General features: G+C 41.3%; 1 protein-coding gene across 3 annotated transcripts in view; it reads left to right on the top strand.

Annotated features, from left to right (window-relative positions):
* ZDHHC9 (zinc finger DHHC-type palmitoyltransferase 9) overlaps nucleotides 1-21,281 on the top strand; it is a 38,655-nt gene extending 17,374 nt beyond the window's left edge. For 2 of the 3 annotated variants that reach the window (XM_016943855.3, XM_063804880.1), the window contains exons 5-11: nucleotides 2,732-2,890; nucleotides 11,763-11,900; nucleotides 12,832-12,880; nucleotides 13,737-13,839; nucleotides 15,046-15,149; nucleotides 15,554-15,650; nucleotides 19,735-21,281. In XM_016943855.3, the coding sequence (XP_016799344.1) occupies nucleotides 2,732-2,890; nucleotides 11,763-11,900; nucleotides 12,832-12,880; nucleotides 13,737-13,839; nucleotides 15,046-15,149; nucleotides 15,554-15,650; nucleotides 19,735-19,851 (767 nt within the window). In that variant the 3' untranslated portion in view covers nucleotides 19,852-21,281. Of the gene's footprint in view, nucleotides 1-2,731; nucleotides 2,891-11,762; nucleotides 11,901-12,831; nucleotides 12,897-13,736; nucleotides 13,840-15,045; nucleotides 15,150-15,553; nucleotides 15,651-19,734 lie in introns of all 3 variants that reach the window. The other variant, XM_016943857.3, reaches the window with a different exon arrangement.
* Nucleotides 21,282-22,021: the final 740 nt, after the last annotated feature.

The following is a 22,021-nucleotide window of genomic DNA, read 5'->3' as shown; positions in this document are numbered from 1 at the left end:
ACCTTGACTTGTCTCCTGCCTCTCACAGCAGGTTGTTAACAAAGTTAGCTCTTTTCTGCCTGATCACTGGGCCTGGGGCTCAGACTCAAGCAGTCACATTGTGGCCTCTGCATTTAGCATGTTTCTCTCACTAGAAGAGTACATTTTTCAGTTCATAGGTATGTTTATGTTAGCAAGTTTTTGTCATCTTATATTCAGTCCTGTACTGGGTATGCTGTGGGTGGGGGATGGGGAGAGAGGAAGTCATGTGATGCCCTTGCCTGATACGGCCTCCTGAGAAAGGTGAACCGTGAACCCTGTCTCCCAGGTGCCCTCATGGAAAGCATATGCATAGAATATTAAGGTGGCATGCTGGTACTTATCCTCTAATGAATAGCTGTCCTCATCCTTTTAAGACTTGTGACACATTGTTATTGTTTGATTTCACAGCATCTACCCCACTCCACAAAAAAAAGGAAAAATGTTCCATATGGCAGATATTTTTAAAATCAAAGTGAATTGAAAAATATTCTGTTTTTAGAATTATACTGCATGGTGAGAGTGCAATGAGACAGGCACTCTCATATGCTGCGGATGGGCAGGCATGCAAATTCATACGGTCTGTCTGGGAAGCAGTTTGGCAACAAGTAATATGGACTTTAAAGGGTCATACCCTTTGACCCAGTAGTTCTACTTCTCTGAGGGTTTAGCTAAAGGAGATAAACAGATTTTTACAAATTACTGTAGAAGGATTTTTGGTGCATCATTTTTTCTTTTCTTTTAAACATGAGTAGCTATTTTAATGCCGGCAACTTCATGTATTACTGCTTATACTTCACCATTCTTTTCTTTATTCTTTCTGTTTTAGAAATTAATTTTAACACATGAGTATGTTCTTGGAAGGGAGGAGGGGACTAGGATTGAGGTGGTGATCGAAGGAGATTTAAGCTTTTCTCTGTAATGTTTTAAATTTTTACATGAAACATCACCTAAATAGTAAAAAATCCCAACAATATGGAATATTTAAATAAATCATAGTACACGTATATGATGGAATATTACCAGTAGTTATGTTTTAGAAAAAAATTAACAATGAGAAAATGTTCACAGCATATAATATTAAGTAAATACTTCATGGTACAAATCTGCATTTATAATACGATCTCAATTTTTTAAAAATTATGAATGTTTACCTGTTAATAGAAGATTAGAAGGAAATACGCCAAAAAATATAAATATCTCTGAGCTGAGAGACTGACTGTCAGTGATTTTTATGTTTTCTTATTTATACTTTGTTTTTTTCCAAAAAAAAATTTTTTTTTGAGTTGGAGTCTTGCTCGCTCTGTCACCCAGGCTGCCTCCCAGGTTCAAGCGATTCTCCTGCCTCAGCCTCCAGAGTAGCTGGGATTACAGATGCGTGCCACCATGCATGGCTAATTTTTGTATTTTTAGTAGACACGGGGTTTTGCCATGTTGGCCAGACTGGTCTCAAACTCCTGATCTCAGGTGCCCCGCCTGCCTCAGCCTCCCAAAGTGCTGGGATTACAGGCGTGAGCCACCATGCCTGGCCCTATTCTGTTTTTTTCCAAAATTTTTACAATAAGCAAGCATTACTTTTATTTCAGTAACTGTTTTTGTGTTACCAGTCTTTTCTTTTCACATGCATATATTTTGTTTGCAAGATAGTATTGTTTTATGCGTATTGCTTTTTAACATACATTTTCATTTTGCCATATATTGTATTTTCCTGTTTTCACCATTCTTTCGTCTATGTCATTTTTAACGGCTGCATAATATTCCATTCTATGCACATAACATAATTTACTTAACCACCCTTCTATTGTGACATTGAAGTTATTTTTAGTTTTTCACTATTAAAAGGAACTCTGTGACAAATATCCTTATATAAACATCTTTCGTATATCTCATTATAATTTTGATAAGTTTCTCGAAGTAGACTTGATCAGTAAATGAATATACACGTTTAAAACTTTGGTAGCTGGCTGGGCACGGTGGCTCACACCTGTAATCCCAGCACTTTGGGAGGCTGAGGCGGGTGGATCACTTGAGGTCTGGAGTTTGAGACCAGCCTGACAAACATGATAAAACCCCATCTCTATTAAAAATACAAAAATCAGCCAGGCATGGTGGTGGGCCCCTGTAATCCCAGCTACTCAGGAGGCTGAGACAGGAGAATCACTTGAACCCAGGAGGCAGAAGTTGCAGTGAGCCAAGACTGAGATCCCACCACTGCACTCCAGCCTGGGCGACAGAGCGAGACTTCATCTTAAAAGAAAAAAAAGTTTAGTAGCAGCTGCCATATTGCTCACTGATAAGATCTAAGAATGACCTTTCCCCACCCTTGCTAACATGGGGTATTTTTATTCTTTGTAAAGTTTTTTAATATGATAGGTAAAAATGGTATCTTTGTGCTTTAATTTTTATTTCTCTGATTATTAGTGAAATTGGATGTTTTCATTTAATGTATTTTTAGCTATTTTTTTAAATGAATGTTTTTCTTTGTAATCAGAAAAAAAAGCCTCGAAGAAACACTTTTTCTTATGTATACAACAGAACTGCACGCACTTAGTGGAGTTTTATGGGCATATTCTGTGATGTTGAGTGTCTAGTCTATAAAAGACAGGGGGCTTAGGGAACCTTTGAATGCCCCCATTGGTTTTGGAGAGGTGGTGAGACTTTTGGGCTCAAGTAATGGCTAGCTGTGATATTAACTGTCTTTATTGATTTACAGAAGCTACCAATGGTGCGGTGCCCCAGGGCCAGCGACCACCGCCTCGTATCAAGAATTTCCAGATAAACAACCAGATTGTGAAACTGAAATACTGTTACACATGCAAGATCTTCCGGCCTCCCCGGGCCTCCCATTGCAGCATCTGTGACAACTGTGTGGGTGAGTAAAACTACGGGGACATTGCCTAGGGAAAAGGCTGAGTTGAACTAGAAAGTCAGGGTGGTCACCAATTTTGGGAGGAGGGAAGATAGATTTAGATGAGAAATGAGCTAGATTTAGATAGGGAAATTTAGATAGGCAACAAGCTCCTGAAAAACTGCAAATCAGCTGTACTTGTGTAGATCAAATCAAAATTTAAATATCCTCTAGCCTAAACTTTACAAAAACCTCTTTAGTAAATGAGAAAAATAAACTTTACCTATTTTTGAAATTTAGATTTTCCTGTACTGGATTTTCATGTGGGACCCACCTTACATAGTGGGAGGAGACACCTAGTCCACTGGAGGGCAGCATTGAGGAAGGAAGGTCTGTCTAAGACGCAACCCAAGAAGAGGAAAGTTGCTAGCATTTATTGAGTTTCTACTACATATTGGGCACTGTGCTAAGTGATTTACCTTTCTCTCATTTAAGACTTGTAACAGCCCCATGAGATTGGTATTATCCCCATTTTACGGATGAGGAAATAGGTGAAGCACCAGTATGTAAGTTCACATAATTAGTATGAGATTAGGCTAGAGCAGGTCTGATTCCAAACTGCTTATTTCTTCTCTTTGCTGCTGCTGCAAGAGGGTCAGGTATATGTGTGTCTAATACAGTGGTCTGTGCTTCCATCCACATATATGTGGCTTTGTTGTAATCACTGCCTACTGTGTGCTAAACCCTGGCCAAGATGAGAAATGGGCCATAAAGATTCCTGTTGATAGGCCTATATGTGAAATTGCTTATATCATCACTAGGCATACTTCTAACGTTCTTTTTAAAATTACTTTTTCTTGAGTTCCCATGATTGGATAAATGTTTTTTCTGTATACCATGTGGCATCCTAAGGGCATTGCTTTCCTCTTACTAGCCATTTCTTTAGGCAAAGGTTGGGAGATATATATTGCTTTATATGGTAAAAGCTATATGGTGCTCTCTTCGGCAGCGTGTATACTAAAAAGCTACTATATGTATATAAGATTTTTATAAATCAAAACCCATTTTATTATTATTATTTTTTTTAATTTTACTTTAAGTTCTGGGATACGTGTGCAGAATGTGCAGGTTTGTTACATAGGTATACATGTGCCATGGTGGTTTGCTGCACCTATCAACCTGTCATCTACGTTTTAAGCCCTGCATGCATTAGGTATTTGTCCTAATGCCCTCCCTCCTCACCCCACCCCCCGACAGACCCCAGTATGTGTTGTTCCCCTCCCTGTGTCCATGTGTTCTCATTGTTCAACTCCCACTTATGAGTGAGAACATGCGGTGTTTGGTTTTCTGTTCCTGTGTTAGTTTGCTGAGAATGATGGCTTCCAGCTTCATCCATGTCCCTACAAAGGACATGAACTCATCCTTTTTTATGGGTGCATAGTATTCCATGGTGTATATGTGCCACATTTTCTTTATCCGGTCTATCATGGGTGAGCATTTGGGTTGGTTCCAAGTCTTTGGTATTGTAAATAGTGCTGCAATAAACATATGTGTGCATGTGTCTTTATGGTAGAATGATTTATAATGCTTTGGGTATATACCCAGTAATGGGATTGCTGGGTCAAATGGTATTTCTGGTACTGGATCCTTGAGGAATTGCCACACTGTCTTCCACAATGGTTGAACTAATTTACACTCCCACCAACAGTGTAAAAGTGTTCCTATTTCTCCACAGCCTCATCAGCATCTATTGTCAAAGCCCATTTTATTTATTTATTTTTTGAGATGGAGTCTCACTGTGTCGCCCAGGCTGGAGTGCAGTGGCATGATCTCGGCTCACTGCAACCTCCACCTCCTGGGTTCAAGCGATTCTTCTGCCTCAGCCTCCTGAGTAGCTGGTATTACAGGTGCACACCACCACGCCCGGCTAATTTTTGTATTTTTAGTAGAGATGGAGTTTCACCATGTTGGTCAGGCTGGTCTGGAACTCCTGACCTTGTGATCCACCCACCTAGGCCTCCCAAAGTGCTGAGATTACAGGCATGAGCCACCACACCCGGCTGTCGAAACCCATTTTAAATGAAGCAGGAAACTTGATATTTAAAGAAGGTCTGGCCGGGCGCGGTGGCTCACACCTGTAATCCCAGCACTTTGGGAGGCCAAAGCGGGAGGATCACGAGGTCAGGAGATCGAGACCACTCTGGCTAACATGGTGAAACCCCATCTCTACTAAAAATACAAAAAATTAGCCGGGCGTGGTGGTGGGCGCCTGTAGTCCCAGCTACTCGGGAGGCTAAGGCAGGAGAATGGCGTGAACCCAGGAGGCGGAGGTTGTAGTGAGCCAAGATCGCGCCACTGCACTCCAGCCTGGGCGACAGAGCAAGACTCCATCTCAAAAAAAAAAAAAAGAAGAAGGTCTATACCCAGTAATGGGATTGCTGGGTCAAATGGTATTTCTGGTTCTAGATCTTTGAGGAATTGCCACATCTTCCACAATGGTTGAACTAATTTACATTCCCAACAACAATAGCGTTCCTATTTCCCCGCAACCTTGCCAGCATCTGTTGTTTTTTGACTTTTTAATAATCGCCATTCTGACTGGCATGAGATGGTATCTCAGTGTGGTTTTTGATTTGCATTTCTCTAATGATCAGTGATGTTGAGCATTTTTTCATATATTTGTTGGCTGCATGAATGTCTTCTTTCGAGAACAATGAGAACACATGGACACAGGGAGGGGAACAACACACACCGGGGCCTGTTGAGGGGTGGGGAAGGGAGGGAGATCATTAGGAAAAATAGCTAATGCATGCTGGGCTTAATACCTAGGTGATGGCTTTATAGGTGCAGCAAACCACCATGGCACACATTTACCTATGTAACAAACCTGCACATCCTGCACATGTACCCCAGAACTTAAGTAAAATAAAAAGGTCTGATGTGAGGTAGTATTTCCTTTCCTTATTAATATTCTTAACTATAAGGAACTCATACAAATCAATTTTTTTAAAAAGCACTGATATTCCAGGAGAAATATAAACAGTTCGTAACAATATAATTGGCTAGTTATCATGACTAATAGTCAAATAAATGATTTCAGGATGCTTTTGTTTTGAGATAGGATCTCACTCTTTTTCCCAGGCTGGAGGGCAGTGGCACGATCACAGCTCACTGCAGACTCAACCTCCTGGGTTCAGGTGATCCTCCCACCTCAGCCTCCCAAGTTGCTGAGACTACAGGCATGCATTACCATGCCTGGCTATTTTTTTTTTTTTTTTTTTGTATTTTTTGTAGAGATGGGTTTTCCCCATGTTGCCCAGGCTGGTCTCAAACTCCTGGGCTCAAGCAGCCCACCTGCTGCAGCCTCCCAAAGTGTTGTGATTACAGGTGTGAGCCAATACCCCCAGCCCAATATGCTTTTTTAAATCTAGAAAATTAGCAAGGAAAACCTGATGTTTATTCTTCCACTAGTAAATTGGAACAAACTTTTTGGAAGGCAATCTAATAAGATTAATCGAAAGCCTTAAAACATCTATACCTTTTGGTGCCAGTGGTTCACTTTCTAGGGAGTCTGTCCCATGAAATCAGAGATGTGGGAAAATATTTCGGGGTGGAAATGTTTAACTCAGGATTATTATGACAATTAAAAGTTGAAAAGAACCTAATTGTCTACCAATAGATGAGTAGCCAAATAAATTATAGAGCCGGGTGTGGTGGCTCACTCCTGTAATCCCAGCACTTTGGGAGGCCGAGGTGGGCAGATCACTTGAGGCCAGAAGTTTGAGACCGGCCTGAGCAACATGGTGAAACCTCGTCTCTACTAAAACATACAAAAATTAGCTGGACGTGGTGACATGTGCCTGTAATCCCAGCTGAGACCCTGGCTGAGGCATGAGAATAAAAAACCCATGAGGTGGAGGCTGCATTGAACCGAGATTGTGCCACTGCACTCCAGCCTGGGCGACAGAGTAAGACTCTGTCTCTAAATAAATAAATAAATAAATAAATAATAGGACATTCGTACATTAGACTGATGGAAAGAGTTCATACCAGAAAGCTAAATGACAAAATGGGAGATAGGCTACATTTACAGTGTGAAGTCAGTTACCTATTTTAAAAAAATCTAATGATGTTTAAAGAAATATGCAAGGAAATACAGGAAATATGCCACAATTTTTATAGTTTATTATCTATAGGTTGTGGGATTATGAGTGATTTTGTTTCCTTCATTTTTTCATATGCCATCCTCCACTACTGTGATTTCTTCATTTTTCCTTTTATTTTTTTCAAGTTTTCTACAATGAGCATGTATTACTTGTATTATCAGAAAAGATGTGATTTAAAATACTGTAAAAAATATATATCTGTATAACCATTCTTCTCTATACCTTTCTTCCCTTTCCTGAAAAGATGTAGCTTCCTCAGCAGGAGATAGACCATTTTTACAGCCTTATTTTTTCACCAGTACACAGCTCACTTTTCTTTCAAATTGATATATTTTATTCTTTTTTTTTTTTTGAGACGGAGGCTGTCTCTCTCTCCCAGTCTGGAGTGCAGTGGCGCGATCTCAGCTCACTGCAAGCTCCGCCTCCCGGGTTCACGCCATTCTTCTGCCTCAGCCTCCCGAGTAGCTGGGACTACAGGCTCCCGCCACCATGCCTGGCTAATTTTTTTGTATTTTTAGTAGAGACGGGATTTCACCGTGTTAGCCAGGATGGTCTCTATCTCCTGACCTTGTGATCCACCCGCCTCGGCCTCCCAAAGTGCTGGGATTACTGGTGTGAGCCACCACGCCTGGCCCAAATTGATGTATTTTATTCTTTTGTAGTCTTTTATTCATCAAAATAACACATGTTCATTGTGGAAAATATGGGAAGTGCAGAAAGTATAAATAAAACTTAATCCTAAATTCACTCTCCATTTTGCTATATTTCCTACTAGTGTTTCTGCAAAATTGGACTGTAACATGATAGAGTTTTTAATCCTGCTTTTGTCATTTAACATTCTATCCTGAGCGTTTTTCTACATCTTTAATAAATGTTTCTTTAATATATTATTTTAATGACTGCATAATCCATCATATGGTTCTATTCAAGTTTATTCAGGCAGTCTTCTGTCATTAGACGTTATTCATTCTTCTATTTTATTCATTGTTGTAACGCTGCAATCATAATTATTAAACTTTAGGATGTGGAACAATTGGAACCTTCATACATTTCTGGTGAGAATGTAAAATCATGCAGCTGCTGTGGAAAAGTTTGGTGGTTCCTCAAAAAGTTAAACATAGGATTACCACATGACCCAGCAATTCCACTCCTGGGTGTATACCTATATTAGTCTGCTTGGGTTACCATAACAAAATACCTCAGACTGGCTGGCTCAAACAATGGGAATTTTTCTCTCACAATTCTGGAGGCTGGAAGTCCAAGATAGAGGTGCGAGAAGGGATGGTTTCTGGTGAGGCCTCTCCCCCTGGCTTGCAGATGGCTGCCTTCTTGCTGTGTCCTCACGTGACCTTTTCTCTGTGCTCACACACTACTGGTGTCTCATCCTCTCCTTACAAGGACACCAGTCCCATCGGATTAGGGCCCCATCCAGATGACCTCATTTAACTTTAGCTACCTCCTTAAAGGTTCTGCCTCCAAGTGCAGCTACATTGGGGGTTAGGGCTTCAACATATGGAACTGGGGAGTGGGGGTACAGTTCATTCCATAACAATAGCCAAAAGAATTGACAACAAGGACTCAAAACCTACTTGTACGCCAGTGTTCGTAGCATCATTATTCACAGTAGCCAAAAGGTGTAACCAACCCAAGTGTCTATCAACAGATGAATGGTTAAACAAAATGTGGTATGTACATACGGTGGAATATTATCCAGTCATAAAAAGGAATACAGTACTGATACAATGTGGATGAACCTTGAAAACATGCTATGTGAAAAAAAAAAGACACAAAAAGACAAATATTGTGTGATTCCGCTTATATGAGATATCTAGAATGGGCAAATTCATAGAGACAGAAGATTAGAGATTGCTAGGGGATGGGGAAGGGGGAAATGGAGAGTTACTGCTTAATGGGTGCAGAGTTTCTGTTTGGAGTAATGAAAGGGTTTTGGAAATAGATAATGGTGATGGTTCCACATTACGAATGTAATTAATGCCACTGAATTGCACACTTAAAATGGTTAAAATGGCAAATTGTATATTATGTATATTTTACCATAATAGATTTTTTTTTTAAGACAGGGTCTCACTCTGTCACCCAGGCTGGAGTGCAGTGGCGTGATCTCAGCTCACTGCAACCTCCGCCTCCCGAGCTCAAGTGATCCCCCCACCTCAGCCTCGTGATTGGCTGGGATTACAGGTGTGCACCACCACGACCCACGAATTTTTGCATTTTTTGGTAGAGATGGGGTTTCACCATGTTGGCCAGGCTGGTCTCAAACTCCTGACCTCGTGATTCCCCTGCCTGGGCCTTCCAAACAATACAAAATTTAATTTAAAAGTTTGAACTTCGGCCGGGCGCAGTGGCTCATGCCTGTAATCCCAGTACTTTGGGAGGCTGAGGCGGGCATTTCACCTGAGGTCAGGAGTTCGAGATCAGCCTGGCTAACATGGCAAAACCCCGTCTCTGCTAAAAATACAAAAATTAGCTGTGCATGGTGGCGGATGCCTGTAATCCCAGCTACTCGGGTGGCTGATGAGGCTTGAACCTGGGAGGTGGAGGTTGCAGTGAGCCGAGATCGCACCATTGCACTCCAGCCTGGGTGACAAGTGTGAAACTGTGTCTCAAAAATAAATAAATAAATAAAAATAAAAATTTGAACTTAAAATTTCTGTGTACATTTCTATTTTCTTATGAGAAATTGCTGAAAATGGACTTATTCTGCCAAAGGGGTACAAGCTTTATGAAGGCTCTTGATACGTACTGCCAAATTGCTTTCTGGGAAGGTTCTTTCATTTTATGCTCCCACAAGCAGTATGTTAGAGTGTCCATTTTACCCTATTCTCACTAGCACTGGATTTTATTATTTATATTCATATTTTGATAGGCATAAAATATGCTATTATTTTACTAGTATTACACTGAATTATTGGTGACTAGGAAAAATATTAAATATAGGTTTTATGGTATTTATTAGTTTTTGCCCTATTTCCTTTTTGTTTGTTTTTTGTTTTTGTTTTATGTACAGTCGACTCTTGAACAATGCAGTTTTGAACTGCATGGGCCCACTTAATAATGAGGGTTTTTTTTTTCCAATAAATACAGTATCAGTGTGTTCCTCATCTGCAACCAAACGCGGATCCAAAATACAGTCGTCCCTAAGTATCCTTGGGGGATTGGTTTCAGGGATTGCCCTTGAATACCAAACCCCATGCATTCTCAAGTCCTGCAGTGGCCCTGTGGAACCCATGGATATGAAGTCAGCCCTCTGTATCCGTCTCCAGGAGTTTCATATTTTGTGAATACCATATTTTTGATCTAGGTTTAGTTGTGGATGCAGAACCTGTTGATACGGAGGGCCAACTGTGTTTATTGAAACAAATCCATGTACAAGTGGACGCACGCAGTTCTAACCTGAGTTGTTCAAGGTTCAAATGTACAGTATTCACAAGATGCAAAACCTGTGTACATGAGGGGCAACTTTTCTTATCCGTGGGTTCTGCAGGGCTGCTGAATGACTTGAGTATGGGTGGATTTTGGTGTCTGCCTGTAATGCTTACCACAATCAAATGAACATATTCATCACCACACATAGTTAACATTGTGTGTGCATGTGTGTGTGTGGTGAGGACACTTAAGATTACTCTCTTAGCAAATTTCAAGTAACTTTTGACTATTATTTTCTTGACGAAGTATTTGTATTTTCCTATTGATTTCTAAGAACTTTTCATATAGTCAGGTACAACTTTACATAGATTGCCATTGTTTTTTTTTTCTTTAGTCTTCTTTATGGTAATTTTAACATACACAAAATATTTTTTAAATTTTTAATTTTTTGTTGGTATATAGTAGGTATATATATTTATGGTGTACATGAGAAGTTTTGATACAGGCATGCAATGTGTAATAATCACATCATTGATCACCAAGGAAATGCAAATCAAAACCACAAAATACTTTTTTAAAGTTTATGGAGTCAAATCTATTTTTCCTTGTCATCTGTTTTCTTCCAGTACTTTTATGCTTAGAAAGTCCTTCTGCATATAGAGGACAAATAAACATTTATTCTTTATAGTTATTTTATGGATTCACTTTGTTTTTACATTTAGTTCTTTAATTCATCTGGAATTTACTATGACAAGTAGTATGAAGACAAAAAAATCGATCCTTATTTTGCACCAAATAGCCAATTGTCACGTAATTGTTTATGGAATAATACTTCCTTTTACCTCTGATTTTGTAATGCTGAGTTTATTAGACAACAAAATCTTCTATATTCTAAGATCTGTTTCTGGGCTCTTTCCATTCCATTGAGCTATGCCATACCATTTTAAATATTGTAGTTTTACATTTTTCCTTGGCTATTTTGACCTGTTTATTCTTCTTGAACTTAGTAGGCCCACCGATTAAGATTTTATTTGGAAAAGCAGTGTCTCTGCTTTTAATGAGCTGAGTGAGGCAAATCACTTAACCTCTCCATGCCTTTGTTTCTTCATCTGTAAAGTGGGGAAAAGAGTATCTCCTTTTCCCCAAGTTCCAGGGAAATTGTGAGGATCAAATGAGATGGTTATGAAAACATTTTGAAAAAGTAAAAAAAAAAAAAACCCTGTATTTTTTACAACTGAAATAGACAATGATCCTGGAGGTCTTTGAATTAGGTATTATAGGGATGGTGGGGTTGATTTTTGTTCTGGAGGCTTTTGGCTTTGGACTCTCTCTTTCTCCCACAGAGCGCTTCGACCATCACTGCCCCTGGGTGGGGAATTGTGTTGGAAAGAGGAACTACCGCTACTTCTACCTCTTCATCCTTTCTCTCTCCCTCCTCACAATCTATGTCTTCGCCTTCAACATCGTCTATGTGGCCCTCAGTGAGTATACAGGGCAGTGTCCGTTGTTGGAGTGGGGCGGGGTGGGGGAAGAGTTAAGGGCAGCTTAGAGGGTGGTTGGGTTTCCTGGTGGTACCATTGTGAAAGGTACTTTAGGACAGGTTAGAAATGAGCACAGTTATCTGCTCTTGAGCAGGGTTGCAAACCTCAGTGCACATCAATGAGTATTAATCAGTGTGTTGGCCTTCTCTTTGGCCAACTGCTGGGCACTGGGGCCATAATTACTGGTCTGTATCCAGAGTACTGGGGCATTTCTGAGGTAATCCCAAAGGTTGGGGATGTATTTTGTCTCGGAGCATCCTCTCTTCTTCTGCCTTGTAAAACTTGCCTTGTGCTAAGGGGTAGAAAAGGGTAAGGGTTTTGCCTGAGAAATGTCTTTTGGTAGCTCATGGTCTAGTTTGGGAGATAGAAAGCACACCCACATGTGTACATGTGCACAAACATACACACCCACACACACGCCAATCTAAGAGCAGATGTGATGTGGAGTTAAGGGAGTGGTCTTAAGACAGCTTTCTGGAAAGAGAAGAGTTCTGAGCTGGATTTTGAACAAGGGAGGGACACGTATTGGCAAGGAGAGAGGATTTTTCTTGGGTATTTCTGATTTCTTTTATCTGTTAATATCCCCCTAACATGTCCATAGTTGGGGGCTAGGGAAAAGGGAAGGGAGCCTGCTGCTCTTCTGCCCGCTGTCTAGTCCAGGGCCTGGTCCTGCACTGGAAATGTGAACTCTTTAGTCATGAGACTACCAGCTAGGAGATGAGGCTCTTCACCCTTGCCCGAGTGAGAGCTTAGCTCTTGCCAGTGTGTAACACGGGAGAGGGAGGGAAGGAAGTGAGTAGGCACTAGGATAGTGTGTAGTTTTGACTGAAGTCACTAATTTTTCTCTCTACTCTTCCATCCAATTTCACAGAATCTTTGAAAATTGGCTTCTTGGAGACATTGAAAGAAACTCCTGGAACATATCCTCCGCTGGCAGTATGTCCCTGTGAAGCCTTCTTAAGCTACTTTCCAGCATGCTTTTTCCCCACAGTTCTCCCACTATCTAGTTTTTCAGACATCAGAGCGTGCCAAGGTCTAAAATAATTAAAAAAAATATAGTCTTAGTGGTAGCAACCAGAATGGAAGATGACCAGGACTAAAAGGGAGGTCTTTCCTTCACCCCCTGCTCAGGACAGTGGCTGCATTTCTGCAAAGGGGGTTCAGATGAGATTTCTATAAATCACATCCTCTTTTTTTTCCCCCACCAGTTCTTCATTTATGAATTTTCTTTTTTTGAGACAGAGTCTTGTACTGTTGCCCCAGCTCGCCTCCTGGGTTCAAATGATTCTCCTGCCTCAGCCTCCCGAGTAGCTTGGACTACAGATGCCCGCCACCACGCCCAGCTAATTTTTTGTATTTTTAATAGAGACGGGGGTTTCACCATGTTGGCCAGGCTGTTCTCGAACTCCTGACCTTGTGATCCGCCCACCTTGGCCTCCCAAAGTGCCGGGATTACATGAATTTTGTTTTTTGACAGAATTTCCATTGGCAGTGATGGCCAACATTGTTTAGCTTTGGCCCCTCCCACGCATCCCCTTCCAAGAGCCAATGATGGGTAAATAGGCACACCCTTAAATACCCTAGATACGCTAGAAATTCTTTCATAAGGGATCTATCCAGTAAGTTCAGAATTCATCTATTGTTATATATGGAAACATGGCTTTTTGTGATATACGTTCCAGGAGGTAAAGATGGTATGACTGGTGCTCTGAATATGGGCGGAGGCATCAAGTCTCCTAATGTTGAGTTCTTCAATACTCCTTAACCACACCTCACTGTTCTAGAAGTCCTCATTTGCTTCTTTACACTCTGGTCCGTCGTGGGACTGACTGGATTTCATACTTTCCTCGTGGCTCTCAACCAGACAACCAATGAAGACGTGAGTCAACTTTCTCTTCTCCTCACCACATATTCTTCTTCCCAAAGCCTATCCTCTTGCTACCTGCTAGAGAACTACCGAGTCTCCAGGGCCTGGGAGGTTGAGGCAGGCAGAAACGTGGTATGCGAGATTGTTAAGTCAGATGTGTGGAAGAGAAAGGAGAGGGCTTTGTTGAATGCTTGTGGAGCATTAGGAAGAAGAGGTTGAAAAGTTGGGTGGGTATACAGCCTTTAACTGTTCACGGGTCCTTAAAGGCTAGCTGGTGCCTCTGTTTGGCATGGAGAGGGACAGTTGCACTGGATGAATCCTTGCTATATAAAAAGTTACCAATTAGGCTGGGTGTGGTGGCTCACGCCTGTAATCTCAGCACTTTGGGAGGCTGAGGCGGGCGGATCACCTGAAGTCAAGAGTTCAAGACCAGCCTGGCCAACATGGCAAAACCCTGTCTCTACTAAAAATACAAAAATTAGCCGGATGTGTTAGTATGCACCTGTAGTCCCAGCTACTCGGGAGGCTGAGGCAGGAGAATCACTTGAACCCGGGAGGTGGAGGTTGCAGCGAGCAAAGATCATGCCACTGCACTCCAGCCTGGACAACAGAATGAGACTCTGTCTGGAGAAAAAAAAAAAAAGTTAGCAATTAATCTACATTCACTGTAGAAAATCAGAAAATACAGATGAGCAAAAAGAAAAAGTAAGTTCCTCTTAATTTACTTCTTAGACATCACCTTTGTTAGTAGTATGATTTATATATTCTAGACTTGTCTAGACTTTTTTCCATGTTTATTTATTTGTTTATATTATGTACTTTTAAATAAAAATAGTATATATCATTCAGTTATCTGCTTTTTTCACTCTATTGTGAGTATTTTTCATGGCTGTATATGTATTTCTTTTTTGTTGTGATAAAATATACATAATATAAAGTGTGCTATATTAAATGTCTTTCAACCCTGGCGATCAATGGGGTGACAGTTGTTGCAGCCAGATCGCCCTCACATCCTAAATGTACAGTTCAGTGGCATCACATTGTTGTGCAACCATTGCCACCATCCATTTCCAGAACTTTTTTATTATCCCATGCTGCATGTGTTTCTTCAACATTATTATTATTATTTTTCTTTTTTGTGTGTGTTTTTAATTTTATTATTATTATTTGTTCATTTTAACATTATTTTTAATGTGAGCCTTGGTTTTTATCTTGCAGATCAAAGGATCATGGACAGGGAAGAATCGCGTCCAGAATCCCTATAGCCATGGCAATATTGTGAAGAACTGCTGTGAAGTGCTGTGTGGCCCCTTGCCCCCCAGGTGCTCAGGGCACTCAAAAGTCCTGGGACTGTTGGGATGAGCAGCTCAACCTGATCCTGTTACCTTGTCTGATGTGTTTTTCTGAGTGTGGCCTCTTGGTGTCAAATAGGTCTTTCCAGGGCTTGCCACTTGGTACCATGTCTACATGGACCATAGACCATGGGCTGGTTGTTTTGGAGGGATGATCTTTCATTCTTAATTTCATTTGTTTGTTCCCTGGTTAACGTGACATTTCCTGGTTTGTGGAAGAAAAAGTGAATGGGAGATAAGAGGCGTGTGCTGTGTTCAGGCTAGATTGCCAAAGGACAGGTTTATATTTTCCAGTCTATGCAGCAAAATTCCGTAGGCCAGGTGGGTGGAGGGGTGAATGCCCAGTTCTTTGTTAACTCTCTTATCTCCTTCAGTGTGCTGGATCGAAGGGGTATTTTGCCACTGGAGGAAAGTGGAAGTCGACCTCCCAGTACTCAAGAGACCAGTAGCAGCCTCTTGCCACAGAGCCCAGTAAGTGTTCCTGACTTAAGGCTGGGTCGATATAGAGAGGGCGGAGGCTAATTTACAGCTTGGAAATATAATTAGGCAATATTGTATTCTAATCACCCCAGCTTCCCTGCCTCTACACCTGCCCTGATGTTGCCTTCAGATCTTTGTGTCCTTGATGTAGATTAAGATTTAGTCATTTCTTTGGTGTATATTGAGTGACTCTGTGCCAGCCACTGTACTAGCTGCCAGGGATATACCAATGAATGAGGCAAACGATGTCCCTGCTCTCAAGGAGCTCATTGTCTAGTGGGGGCAAGAAACAAGTAAACAGGCCATTGCTCAACATTGTGAAAAGTGCCTTGATGAGGAAAGCATAAAATGCTATAGGGGCAAAGACAGAGGTCAGGGGATTGTATTAGAGTTAGTGATGTGGTTACCGTGGTAGAAGGGGGCTTCCTAACTGGAATATGCAAAAGTTGTGGAAACTCTCCCAGCTGTCCTATTTAAGATATATAAAGTATATCTTTAAAGTATATAAAGTACTTTCCTAAAAAAAAATATTACTTGAGCTTTTTTTTTTGAGATGGAGTTTTGCTTTGTCACCCGGGCTGGAGTGCAGTGGTGTGATCTCGGCTCATTGCAACTCCACCTCCCAGGTTCAAGCAATTCTCTGCCTCAGCCTCCGAGTAGCTGGGATTACAGGCGCCCGCCACCATGCCTGGCTAATTTTTGTATTTTCAGTAGAGACAGGGTTTCACCATCCTGGCCAGGATGGTCTGCATCTCCTGACCTCGTGATCCTCCCGCCTCAGCCTCCCAAAGTGTTGGGATTACAGGCGTGAGCCACCGTGCCCAGCTGAGCTTTCTTTTTTTAATAAGAACTTTATTGAGATATATGATTCACATACCATAGGTCCCAATTTTTTTTTTTTTTTTTTGAGACGGAGTCTCGCTCTGTCACCCAGGCTGGAGTGTGGTGGTGCAATCTCAGCTCACTGCAACCTCCGCCTCCCGGGTTCTCCTGCCTCAGCCTCCTGAGTAGCTGGGATTACAGGCATGTGCCACCACACCCAGCTAATTTTGTATTTTTTAGTAGAGACGGGGTTTCTCCATGTTGGTCAGGCTGGTCTCGAACTTCTGACCTCAGATGATCTGCCCACCTCAGCCTCCCAAAGTGGAGGATTACAGGCGTGAGCCACTGCGCCCAGCTGATCCCTATTTAAAATGTATGATTCACTGGTCTAGAATATTCACAGAGTTGTACAATCATTATAACAATCAATTTTAGAGCATTTTCGTTACCCTTCCACCCTAAGAAACCCTGTACCCATTAGCAGTCACTCTCCCTTTCCCCTCAACTTCCCCAGCCACACCCCTAGGCAACCACTAATCTACTTCCTTTTAGTACAGATTTCTCTTCTGGGTATTTCATGTAAATGAAATCATACAATATGTGGTCTTTTGTGACTGGCTTCTTTTACTTAGCATGTTTTCGAGGTTTGTCCATGTTGTACTATGTAGCAGTACTTCATTCCTTTATATGGCCAAATGATATTCCATTATATGGATATACCACATTTCATTTATCCATTCATCAGTTGATGGACATTTGGATTGTTTCCACCGTTTGATTATTATGAGTGATGCTGCTATGAACATTTGTGTACCAATTTTTGCATGGCCATATATTTTCATTTCTCTTGGCTATATACCTGGGAGTAAAATAGCTAGGTCACATGGTAGCTCTATGTTTAACCTTTAAGGTACTGCTGAACTGTTTTCCAAAGTGGCTGCACCATTTTATACCCCCACTAGCAGTGCCTGAGGGTTCCAGTTTCTCTACATCCTCTGCAACACTTATTATCTGACATTTTGAGTCTAGCCATCTTAGTGAATGTGAAGTGGTATCTCATTGTGGTTTTGATTTGCATTTCCCTGATGACTAATGATGTCGAATATCTTTTCATGTGCTTATTGGCCATTTTTATGTGCTCATTGGAGAAGTGTCTGTTCAGAGCTTTTGTCTATTTTTTAATTGGATTGTCTTTTTTATTGTTGAGTTGTAAGAGTTCTTTATGTAATCTGTATGCAAGTCTCTTACCAGATATACAATTTGCAAATATTTTCTCCTATTCCATGGGTTATCTTTTAATTTTCTTGATAGTGTCCTTTGGTTTTTAAATTTTGATGTAGTCCAGTTTGTCTATTTTTTTCTTTTGTTGTTTGTACTTTTTGGTGTCATATCTGAGAAACTGTTGCCTAATCCAAAGTCATGAAGATTTATGCCCTTGTTTTCTTGTAAGAGCTGTACAGTTTTGGCTCTTACATTTAGATTTTTGATCCATTTTGAGTTAATTTTTATATATGGTGTGAGGTAGAGGGTCCACATTCTTTCTTTTGCCTATAGCTATCCAGTTGTCTCTGCACCATTTGTTGAAAGGACTATTCTTCTCCCATAGACTTGTCTTGGCACCCTTGTTGAAAATCTATAAATGTGAGAGTTCATTTCTGGACTTTCAGTTCTATTGTATTGCTCAATATGTCTGTTCTTATGCTAGTACCACGCTGTCTTGATTACTTTAGCATTGTAGTAAGTTTTGAAATCAGGAAATGTGAGTCCTCCAACTTTATACTTCTTTTTCATGATTGTTTTGGCTCTTCTGGGTGCCTTAAATTTCCGTATGAATCTTAGGATCAACTTGTCATTTATGAAAAGAAGCCAGCTGGAATTTTGATGGGGATTTCATTGAATCTATAGATCAATTTGGGGAAATATTGCCATCCTAACAAGATTAAATATTCTGAGCCATTTACATGGACTGTATTTTCACATATTTAGGTATGATTTGATTTCTTTCAACAACATTTTGTAGTTTTCAGAGTATAAGTTTTACACTTTTGTTACATTTATTCATAAATATTTGATTATTTTTCATGTTATTGTAAGTGAAATTGTTTTACTAATTTCATTTTTGGATTTTTCACTTGGAGTGTATTGAAAGACAATTGATTTTTATATATGGATCTTATACCCTAAAACCTTGCCAAGCTTGTTCATTAGTTCTTTTTTGTTTGTTTTTGTTTTTATTTTATGAGATGGAGTTTCGCTCTGTTGCCCAGGCTGGAGTGCGGCAGCGCCATCTTGGCTCACTGCAACCTCCACCTCCTGGGTTCAAGTGATTCTTCTGCCTCAGCCTCCCAAGTAGCTGGGATTACAGGTGCCCACCACCACACTGGCTAATTTTTGTGTTTTTAGTAGAGACCGGGTTTTGCCATGTTGGCCAGCTACTGGTCTCAAACTCCTGACCTCAAGTGATCTACCCTCCTCGGCCTCCCAAAGTGCTGGAATTATAGGCATGAGCCACCGTACTCGGCCCTTGTTCATTAGTTCTAATAGATTTTTAGTAGTTTGAACTTTGTTTTAAAATAGAATCATACTTTTAAGTGAATTCTTTTTATAAGGTAGATAATTGTTCTCTGCTTTGCCTTTCCTAAATTTTGAATTTCCTTTTAAAGTACAGCAACCCGTGTTTATATATTATTGTTGTCATTTTTAATATTATTTTTTAAATGAGTCTGGACTCAAATTGTAACAATCTAGGTTAGTTATTCTTGGTTCAAAGTGGAGAAGGGTGGTATTTTAGAATCACTTGGGGACATTTTCAAACCACATATGACCAGCTGAAAATTTGGACACTTGGCCTTCTTTGGTTCAGAATCACTATTCTAGTGAGCTGTGTGTTCGGGCAGAAACACGATTGAGGACCATTGGGTCAGGCCTTGTTACATAAGTATGTTATGACACTTGTTCTGAAGTGGGGAGGACCTGTGTAATTATTTGTGATTCCTATTATTATGACTATTAATAATAATAGAAAAATCTGTCCCCAACCAACAGTTAAGGATCAAACTCAAATAAACTTCAGTTGTGTTCTGCCGAGAAGACGATAGCTTGGTGTTGGTTCCGAGTTTGGTGTCGGTGGCTGCATATCTGTAGCATCAGTGTGATCAGGGGGCTGAGAGGAAGAGTTCAGTGTCTAAGGTTTATCTGCATTTGGATTTTGAGGGACAGCTTTGTGTTGAATCTCATATCTTTTCCTTCTCAGGCCCCCACAGAACACCTGAACTCAAATGAGATGCCGGAGGACAGCAGCACTCCCGAAGAGATGCCACCTCCAGAGCCCCCAGAGCCACCACAGGAGGCAGCTGAAGCTGAGAAGTAGCCTATCTATGGAAGAGACTTTTGTTTGTGTTTAATTAGGGCTATGAGAGATTTCAGGTGAGAAGTTAAACCTGAGACAGAGAGCAAGTAAGCTGTCCCTTTTAACTGTTTTTCTTTGGTCTTTAGTCACCCAGTTGCACACTGGCATTTTCTTGCTGCAAGCTTTTTTAAATTTCTGAACTCAAGGCAGTGGCAGAAGATGTCAGTCACCTCTGATAACTGGACAAATGGGTCTCTTGGGCCCTGGCACTGGTTCTCCATGGCCTCAGCCACAGGGTCCCCTTGGACCCCCTCTCTTCCCTCCAGATCCCAGCCCTCCTGCTTGGGGTCACTGGTCTCATTCTGGGGCTAAAAGTTTTTGAGACTGGCTCAAATCCTCCCAAGCTGCTGCACGTGCCGAGTCCAGAGGCAGTCACAGAGACCTCTGGCCAGGGGATCCTAACTGGGTTCTTGGGGTCTTCAGGACTGAAGAGGAGGGAGAGTGGGGTCAGAAGATTCTCCTGGCCACCAAGTGCCAGCATTGCCCACAAATCCTTTTAGGAATGGGACAGGTACCTTCCACTTGTTGTATTTATTAGTGTAGCTTCTCCTTTGTCTCCCATCCACTCTGACACCTAAGCCCCACTCTTTTCCCATTAGATATATGTAAGTAGTTGTAGTAGAGATAATAATTGACATTTCTTGTAGACTACCCAGAAACTTTTTTAATACCTGTGCCATTCTCAATAAGAATTTATGAGATGCCAACGGCATAGCCCTTCACACTCTCTGTCTCATCTCTCCTCCTTTCTCATTAGCCCCTTTTAATTTGTTTTTCCTTTTGACTCCTGCTCCCATTAGGAGCAGGAATGGCAGTAATAAAAGTCTGCACTTTGGTCATTTCTTTTCCTTAGAGGAAGCCTGAGTGCTCACTTAAACACTATCCCCTCAGACTCCCTGTGTGAGGCCTGCAGAGGCCCTGAATGCACAAATGGGAAACCAAGGCACAGAGAGGCTCTCCTCTCCTCTCCTCTCCCCCGATGTACCCTCAAAAAAAAATGCCAACCAGTTCTTCCATTAAGCCTCGGCTGAGTGAGGGAAAGCCCAGCACTGCTGCCCTCTCGGGTAACTCACCCTAAGGCCTCGGCCCACCTCTGGCTATGGTAACCACACTGGGGGCTTCCTCCAAGCCCCGCTCTTCCAGCACTTCCACCGGCAGAGTCCCAGAGCCACTTCACCCTGGGGGTGGGCTGTGGCCCCCAGTCAGCTCTGCTCAGGACCTGCTCTATTTCAGGGAAGAAGATTTATGTATTATATGTGGCTATATTTCCTAGAGCACCTGTGTTTTCCTCTTTCTAAGCCAGGGTCCTGTCTGGATGACTTATGCGGTGGGGGAGTGTAAACCAGAACTTTTCATCTATTCGAAGGCGATTAAACTGTGTCTAATGCAAACTTCCTGCCTCCTCCTTCCCCCTTCCATTTCAAGAATATGTTTGTGTGTAGGGTGGGGGTGGGGGTTGGAAGGGGTTGCTTGTTACTCCCCAAACTTCCATTAACCAGGGCACCCTTGGGTTGGAGAGGTAGTTCCAAACTCTCCATTGATCTATACTACATTCTGGGCTGAAGGTTTTCTTATTCTGGACTATGAAGAAAGGACTTTCAAGGAGATATAGTGTGAGCAGGATCGGGAAGGTAGAGGGATTATATTTACTTAAGAGAACAAGCTCTATATTAGGATATTGTTTTGAAGCAGATGGATGCCGTTAATTGCTAATAAGTCTTAGTTATTAACGCAGGCTCATCAGGGCCCCCCCTTGGAAATATTTGATCAGTGGTCTTTTACAAGTGATGGTATATATTTCTTTCTAGGTGGTGTATAATCAAGACTCCCTATCAATTCCCATCTCATACTTCCCAGTTAATTGGAATTAATGAAATTTGGCTGCTCCCAGACCTTTTTCCATGTCTTCCTATTTTCCTTTTAACAGGATTTAAGTTGAGCATTCTTGAGAGAGAGAGAGAGAGAGAGAGAGAGAGAGATTGGAAGAGAGATGGGGAGAGACTGACTCAGATCCCTCTCCTGTCTGCTTCTTTTTCTGGTTCTCTCCGTTTTTTTTCTTGAAGTTATAAAGCCAAACCTGGAGAATTTGTAAGTTGTTAGGTTTTCCCAGGTAACTTGGCACTCATATGAA

This window comes from Pan troglodytes, chromosome X (genome assembly GCF_028858775.2).
Source record: "Pan troglodytes isolate AG18354 chromosome X, NHGRI_mPanTro3-v2.0_pri, whole genome shotgun sequence".
Taxonomy (NCBI): Eukaryota; Metazoa; Chordata; class Mammalia; order Primates; family Hominidae; genus Pan; species Pan troglodytes.
Note: the sequence above shows the minus strand (reverse complement) of the source record. Positions and strands in the feature narration are given on the sequence as shown.